The following is a 7258-nucleotide window of genomic DNA, read 5'->3' on the forward strand; positions in this document are numbered from 1 at the left end:
CCAGAGGGCACATGATCTGAGTCCCCAAAACTAACAGCTTGAGACGCTTTGCTACAGCAGAGCAGGCTGGCCAAATTCCTAATGCAAATTGAGGGGTCCTCACTGCCCCACCCCTTCCAAGTACAACTGGATCCTTATCATCCCCCCATATTTTAACCTGTTGACCAGAGATATACACTCAGTGGGGGTTCCCCTCATCTTGGTGGTCTCAGTGGGAAATAACTTACACTAAAAATGCCGTCATAGTTTATCTGAAATGCAAATTTAGGCAGGCATCCTATATGTTATCTGGCTGCTCTAGTTACCAGTAAAAGGACCAACAGGAAAAGACAACAGATGACGTCTATTTGATCCATTGTTTCAGGTGGAAAGACCACTGGGCCAAAAGCCAGAAACCAAATGGTAATTTGTGGCTGACCTTAGACAAGTCACATTACTTTGTCACAGTTTCCTCAATAGTAAGGTTTGGTTAAAAAAAAAAAAAAAGCCCTGCCTCCCTCCCAGGGCTGATGTGAAAAGCAGATGGAGTGGCAACTGTCCCAGGGCTTTGAATGAAGTTGAAGCCTGAGGCAGACGAAGCAATGGGCCCTGTGACCTCCCACCACGGCCACGGACAGGGAATAGCTTATGGAAGTCTGTCCCACGCGCTGAGTGAATCCTTTGCCTTTCATTTTGCCGCTCTTTCCACTGACCTATTAGCATGAAGGGACGAAGCAGAAATTTGATGTGATTTCATGTGACCCAGGGCCAGCCTCCTGGGCCACAGCTGTGTTTTGAACCTGAGAGCATAAAGCAGCTTCATCGCATTTCAGGTTCACTGATCCACCTGCAGGGACGTCAGAGCTTCCTTTTCAAGAATGCTGCAATTTCTCAGTTATGTCAGAAACCCAGCTGTTGGGCAGGACATTGGCTATATATATATATACAGAGGGTGCCAAAAACAGGTATACACATTTTAAGAAAGGAGAAAACTGTATTAAAATTGTAGTACTCAATATATACCGATAGCAAAAGATGAATACAAGTCACGTTTGACTTCTGCAATGACAAGAGGTGCTCCAAGTGGTTCCCATCAGCGTCCAGACACTTCTGATGAGGCGAACTACTGCTTGCGCAGTGTTGACCCAAATGTTTTTTGGCACTACACATATATATATACATCACCATTTGTGTAAAGGGGGGTGTGTTTAAATAAATTTAAGTGTCTGTGTGCACAAGCAAAGAACATCTCCAAAAGGAAACCTAAGAAACTGGTCACGTGGTTTGCCTTTGGGGAAAAAGAGCTGAGCTGCCGGGCAGAGGGGTAGGTGAAAGACTTCACTGCCTTCCCTTTTGTCACTTTACTTTCAAGCCATGTGAATGTATTATCTATTCAAGAGAACACATTGAAATTCGTTGAAGAAAAGAGCACACAAACATGATTTCCAATCAAAAGGAACTGTTGACAAAGATCCTTTAGGTACAGTCTAATTATCACAAAGAACCTTTCCACCAAGGCCCTGCAGGGAGCATATAATCCTCTTTTCTCATCCCAGAGGGCAGTTTCAGTGGCAGGAGGCCTGTTAGGGACCAGTGGCAACAGAGCCAGAGGCTTGGGGACAGCTGCCTCTGCTTCCCGTGAGAAGGGAATGTGGGCAGCACTGGGTTGGTGTGTATAGGGTAGTGGGGGGGAAGGGGAGTGTCCCAGATCCACACAGGAGAATTTCCTGAGGGGCTCCTGCCACAAAGGCTCCTGTGGTTTTTGTATTTGACTTATTATGGTAATTTCAAACTTACAGACATGCAAACTAGTACAATGAATAACTATATATGCCCACTACTAATTTTAACAATGGTTCACTTTTGCCATGTCACTTCTCTCTTTATTTGTGTGTGTGTGTGTGTGTGTGTACATATGATTAACAAAGTTCATTCCTAAATACTTAAGTATGCATGTCCTAAAAATAAGGACATTCCTCAATACCGTTATCATTACCATTTCTCAATACCAGTACCACAAAATGTACCATTTTCCCAGAATATTTAAAACCCAGTCCATAGTCACATTTCCTCATTATCCTCCTTATAGCTTTTATAAATGAGTTTTTTTCCCCCCAAATCAGGATCCAATCGAGGAATCTAGCACAGGACCCCCAATATCTGGTTTTTTTCCAATGAATTTTTTTAAGAGACCAAGTCAGTTGTCTTACAGTTTTGTCTCAATTATTTCCTTATGGTTTCATTTACTGCTGTCTTCTATTTCCTATAATTCTGAAAACTGGAAGGTAGCCCTCAAGGTTTGATTTCTTTCGGGTTATATTCCTGTGGATTTTGATCTCCACCTCTCACAGCCCAGCTGGGTCCTCTGAAGGGCAGGTGTCTGGATGCTCTGAGCATGTAGTGGATGCCACAGAAGCAGCTCGGTTCGTCTGTCCTTGTCTTCAAACCCTCTGGGGACCATTTTTCTCTCAGATGAGGGTGAGGGCCTGGCTTAGAGCCAGGGACCTGATAGGTGGTTTATTATGAGTTATATTAATAGTGACAGTTAGTAATTGTCAATTGACAGTCGCAATGACAATAATGGCCACCATACACTGAGCAGCTTTCTGTGCCAGCTCTGCGTTTGGCGTGTCATACACGGATTTTGCTTAGCCTTCACAACAGTCCTACAGAATTTACATATCAGTACACTCATACAGAAGCAAGGGAGGCTCAGAGGTTAAATCAACTGAAGACATTGACTGTGAGCCGCGTTAATTCCAGAATTCCTTTCAGTGTCCAGTCCCAGATGTAACTTGAAAGGTCCCCAATTGTGGTATCTCTTGGGTTTCTCAGCAAACGACTAAGTAATAGCAAGTACTCATGTAGTGATTACTACATGCCTGGAACAGTTCCAGGGGCTTTCCATATTTTATCCTCCCAATAACTCTATGAGGACCATCTCATCAATGAGGAAAAACTGAGGCACCGAGAGGTTAAGTGACGTGTCCGAGATCACAGAGGTAGAGAATGGCAGAGCTGGGGTTCAGACCCAGGCAGTCCGAACCCCAGCGTCCATGCTCTTAGCCAACCACTGTTGCTTAGCCAAAAGGGATTTCCTAATGGCTATTAGGAAGCGCATAGGGCCTCTGAGAGGGCCAAGGCTGGGAACAACGCCCAGATCACACTGATGCAGCCAAGATGAAACAGCCGGTGGCTTCCACCTTGGGGTGGTGGGAGCATCCTGTGGGAAATCCCCAGTCCTAAGATGATGGTGCCACAGAGCATTTCAAAGGGTTTCACGGCACTGGTTAATTTTTTAAGCCTTTGGAGGTTGTTGGAATGACTCTAATCCTCTTTCCCTCAGGGGACTATATTCCACGCCAGGTGCAAACCTGGATTAAGCAGTATCGAGCCTCAGAAACCAGCACCATCCCAGTGATGGAGAGGCTCATCGAATGGCTGCCACTCCATGTTCCCAGGCAAGAGAAGACCACGGTGGTGCACGGGGACTTCAGGTAGACACGCGGAGGTGTGAATGTTTAAATGTAAAAAATGATGGGAAGGGCCTCTGAGGAGGAAATTCAGCAGCTGGTCTTGGCCCAGTTTGCAGTTGTGAGTTACTCCCGTTACAAGGGATCTCCCTGTGCATGGCCTTCTAAGGCAGGGTTTCTCAGGCTTTGGCACTATTGACATTTTGGGCCGGATCACTTCTTTATAATGGGGGACTGTCCTGTGCAACAAGGGGGCATTGCTACCACCCATAGGTCTGAAGGTGGAAACGGGTGCTCCGGTTATTACTACCGCATAACAAACCCCTCCCAAACTGTGGCTGGAAACAATGTTGTTTTGCTCACAGATCTGCAGCCTGGGCACAGGATAGCTTGTTCCTCCTGGGGTGGCTCTCAGGCTGGGGGCTGGAATGAGATGCCTGGCTCTGGGCAGAGCAGACATGAACAGCTGGACTCCTCGGGCCTCTCTCTGTCTCTTTGTGGCTTCTCACATGGTCTCTCCAGTATGGCAGCTTCTGGGTAGCTGGACTTCTTACCTGGAGGTTCATGGCTCCAAAGGTGTGTGTTCCAAGAGAGGGGGCTGGGTGGGAGCTGATTACTTTTTCTGTCCTGTTTTGGGAGTCACTCAGCATCAACTTCCGCCTGCATCATATTGTTAGGAGCAAGTTGCTTCAAGAGACGAGCAATTCGATTCTTCCTTTAGTGGCAGGAGTACCAAAGAGTGCAGACCTGTTTTTAAACCATCACAGGGCAAAGCCCTGAGAGGGTAGCCATGTGGAGAGAGGGCTGCTTGACCAAAGCTGTGGCCCTTGGGAGAGGAATACAGCCAGCCCTCAGCTATCTGAGAGGGAGCTGGCAGATACAGTACCCCTTCCCATCTCCTGCTGGGGTCCCCACTGGCTGAGCCCAGCTGAGCCAGAGGGCAAGGGAACAAGCTGGTGGATGTGGACATGGCCTCTGCAGCTCAGGCTCCTGGGGCACTGAGAGGCCGAGAGGATGGGGGTGCATGTGGAGGGGCAAACGGAAGACGCCCAGCACAGGTACACCCTAGTGGTCAGTTTTCTTAGCGCTATCTCGCCCTTCCTTCTGCGGTTTATTCAGGCTGGACAACCTGCTGTTCCATCCAGAAAAGAACGAGGTGCTTGCTGTCCTTGACTGGGAACTTTCTACCTTAGGCGACCCCCTTGCGGATGTGGCCTTCAGCTGCCTGGTTTACCACCTACCCTCCAGTTTTCCCCTCCTTCGAGGTAAGGACTGCTGTGGGGGAGAGGAAGGGCCCCAGCCGGCTCCATTCTCAAAGCATTCGGGCAAACTCAGTGGAAGTAGCTATGATTGGGCTGGTGCAAGAAATTGAGGTCCTGATGGTTTGGGTAGAAAATGCAGTTTGTATGCTTTCCTGTGGTAATGGGGGGTGACTGGGTGTAGCAAGTGTTTTAAGTGAGAAGGATGTGCATATAGGTACCTCCTATGCTTCTACACAACTAATTTCTATTTAATTTTTTAAACTCAAAGATACAGTTTTGTTTAAAAAATTTTAAGAGCCAACAGATAAAAAAGTTAAAATCATCCTAGAGATCACTGCCAATCTTTTCATTCTTTGTCATCTTTTTTCTATGGGTATACATACATATATACATACATACATACATACATACTATGCGTATACATTTGTTTAAATGAAAATGTGATGATACGATTTTATGACCTGCTTTTTTTCACTTAATTATATACTTTGGACATCTTTTCTTGCCATTAAATATTTCTTCTACAGCTTCATTTTTAATGACGGCATAGGATTTTATGGTGTAGGGTTAACCAACTTTCTACCTTAGAAGACCCCTTTGTGGATGTGGCCTTCAGCTGCCTGGCTGATGGGTTGATTCCTATTTGGATATTTAATTTGTATCCAATTTTTTGTATATTACACCCTCCCACACCCTCACAAAAAAGGCAGTGGACATCTTTGCAGTAATGTATTTACCTCTATATATTATAAATAAGGTATACTCCAGGATAAATTCCTAGGAATGAAATATATTACATGCTTCTAAACCACGAAAATGTTACAAATGAAGCAAGCTATCACTTTCTTTTTCATAATTTGGCGGGATCTTTCTCTCAGTACTGTTCTTTGTCAAATGACTGATCGAAAATGAAATACATCCCCCCTGCACTGTGGTCCAGGTGGAACTGGAGGCCCCTAGTTTCTTCCCTCCCTCTAGTGCCAATTTGGTCTGAAACTTTGAAGCACCAATTTGTGAATAATAGCTCCGTGCCTGGATCCCAGCCATCTGAGGGAGGAAGGGCCCTTGAAATAATGAGCTGACCCTTTGAACTAGCTATGGAGTCAACTTCTAAAGGGGGAAGTGATTTTCAGAACGTAAATACTGTGGCCACAGAGGTGTGTGGGGTCACTGACTGCCCAGGGTGGCTCTGTCGCCACAGGTTTGAGTGACTGCGATTTCACTCAGCTGGGCATTCCTACTACGGAGGAGTATTTAAGGATGTACTGTCTTCACATGGGGATCGCTCCCATCGAGAACTGGAACTTCTACATGGCTTTCTCCTTTTTCCGCATGGCCGCCATCCTACAGGGAGTCTACAAACGCTCGCTCACAGGTAATGGGGTGTCCTCAGCTTCTCCCCCTGGAAGCCCCCCTGTAGCCATGGAGACTTCAGAGGGGCGGATTTGGCCAGAGTCTATAAGATTCAGTTAATTCAACCATTTGTCAATAAGTAGATATCATAGATTATATTCTTTAAAATATTTAAACTTTTTAAAATGATTAAGATAATGTACATAAAATGTTAAAGTAAAAGCATACAGGATAAAAATTTAGGTACTAAAAAATACGTGTAAGATGATCACATTTTATAAAACGTGGAGAGAAGTTAGATATACAGAAAAAAACTGGGTGGCCCAAGAAACTGTGAACAGTAGTGTTTCTCTTTGAGGAATGGTGCTGAGAAGAAAGAAAATCGTTCTATAGGATTGAATTTTTATCATGTCTGGTATCTCCACACTGTGTATGCACCCATTAGTCACTTAGTAGCCTGATCTCAGATATCAGATGACTGTCACAGTATCATAGTGCTTGTGTCCAGGTCACCCTTATTTTACTTAATAATGGCCCCAAAGCGCAAGAGTAGTGATGCTGGCAATTCAGATATACCAAGAGAAGCCATAATGTGCTTCTTTTAAGGAAAAGGTATGTATGTATAGGAAAAAACATTCGATAAAGGGAAACAAAAAAACGCAACTGTATGAACACCGAAATTATTTCTGTACATTTGTCGTCTCTAAACTTATCTCTTTGTCTGAACAGTTGAGATATGTGGTATTGCCCTGGGAAGTGGGGTTTAGAGACAGAGCGTGTGTTTCAAAGGCATTCTCTGTATGGTATTCATCACAGGAGAATTCATTTCATCTTTCAATTGGGAGGAGAATAGTGACGCGGGACTGAGGTACAGTCTGTACCAGCCCACCCCAAGTGCCACTGTCCTTTATTAATAAATGGGTGCCAAAGACTAGATTTCTTGTAGATGGCTGCTGTAATTCTAGGCTGCTTGTGATGTGGTTTCTGCTGGGACTATATTTGGGAAAATATACCAGAACTGATTGTTTGAAACCAACCCAAACTCATATAAGTGATTTTCCAAGAGACAAAGAAGGCAGTGCTCTGAGATCGAGATCCAATTAAGGAGAAGAAAATTCGGAAAACATTTTGTACTCCCTGTTAAAAAAAAGAAAATCATTATGAATAACACTGAGTTTCAGGGAGGTGTCT

General features: G+C 44.8%; 1 protein-coding gene across 1 annotated transcript in view; it reads left to right on the top strand.

The window, feature by feature from the left end:
• ACAD10 (acyl-CoA dehydrogenase family member 10) overlaps positions 1–7258 on the top strand; it is a 45307-nt gene that overhangs the window by 20311 nt on the left and 17738 nt on the right. The window contains exons 9-12 of the mRNA XM_019641568.1: positions 3326–3476; positions 4572–4717; positions 5916–6182; positions 6802–6870. Of these exons, the coding sequence (XP_019497113.1) occupies positions 3326–3476; positions 4572–4717; positions 5916–6182; positions 6802–6870 (633 nt within the window). The remainder of the gene's footprint in view (positions 1–3325; positions 3477–4571; positions 4718–5915; positions 6183–6801; positions 6871–7258) is intronic.

Source organism: Hipposideros armiger, unplaced genomic scaffold (assembly GCF_001890085.2).
Source record: "Hipposideros armiger isolate ML-2016 unplaced genomic scaffold, ASM189008v1 scaffold_62, whole genome shotgun sequence".
NCBI classification, from domain to species: Eukaryota; Metazoa; Chordata; class Mammalia; order Chiroptera; family Hipposideridae; genus Hipposideros; species Hipposideros armiger.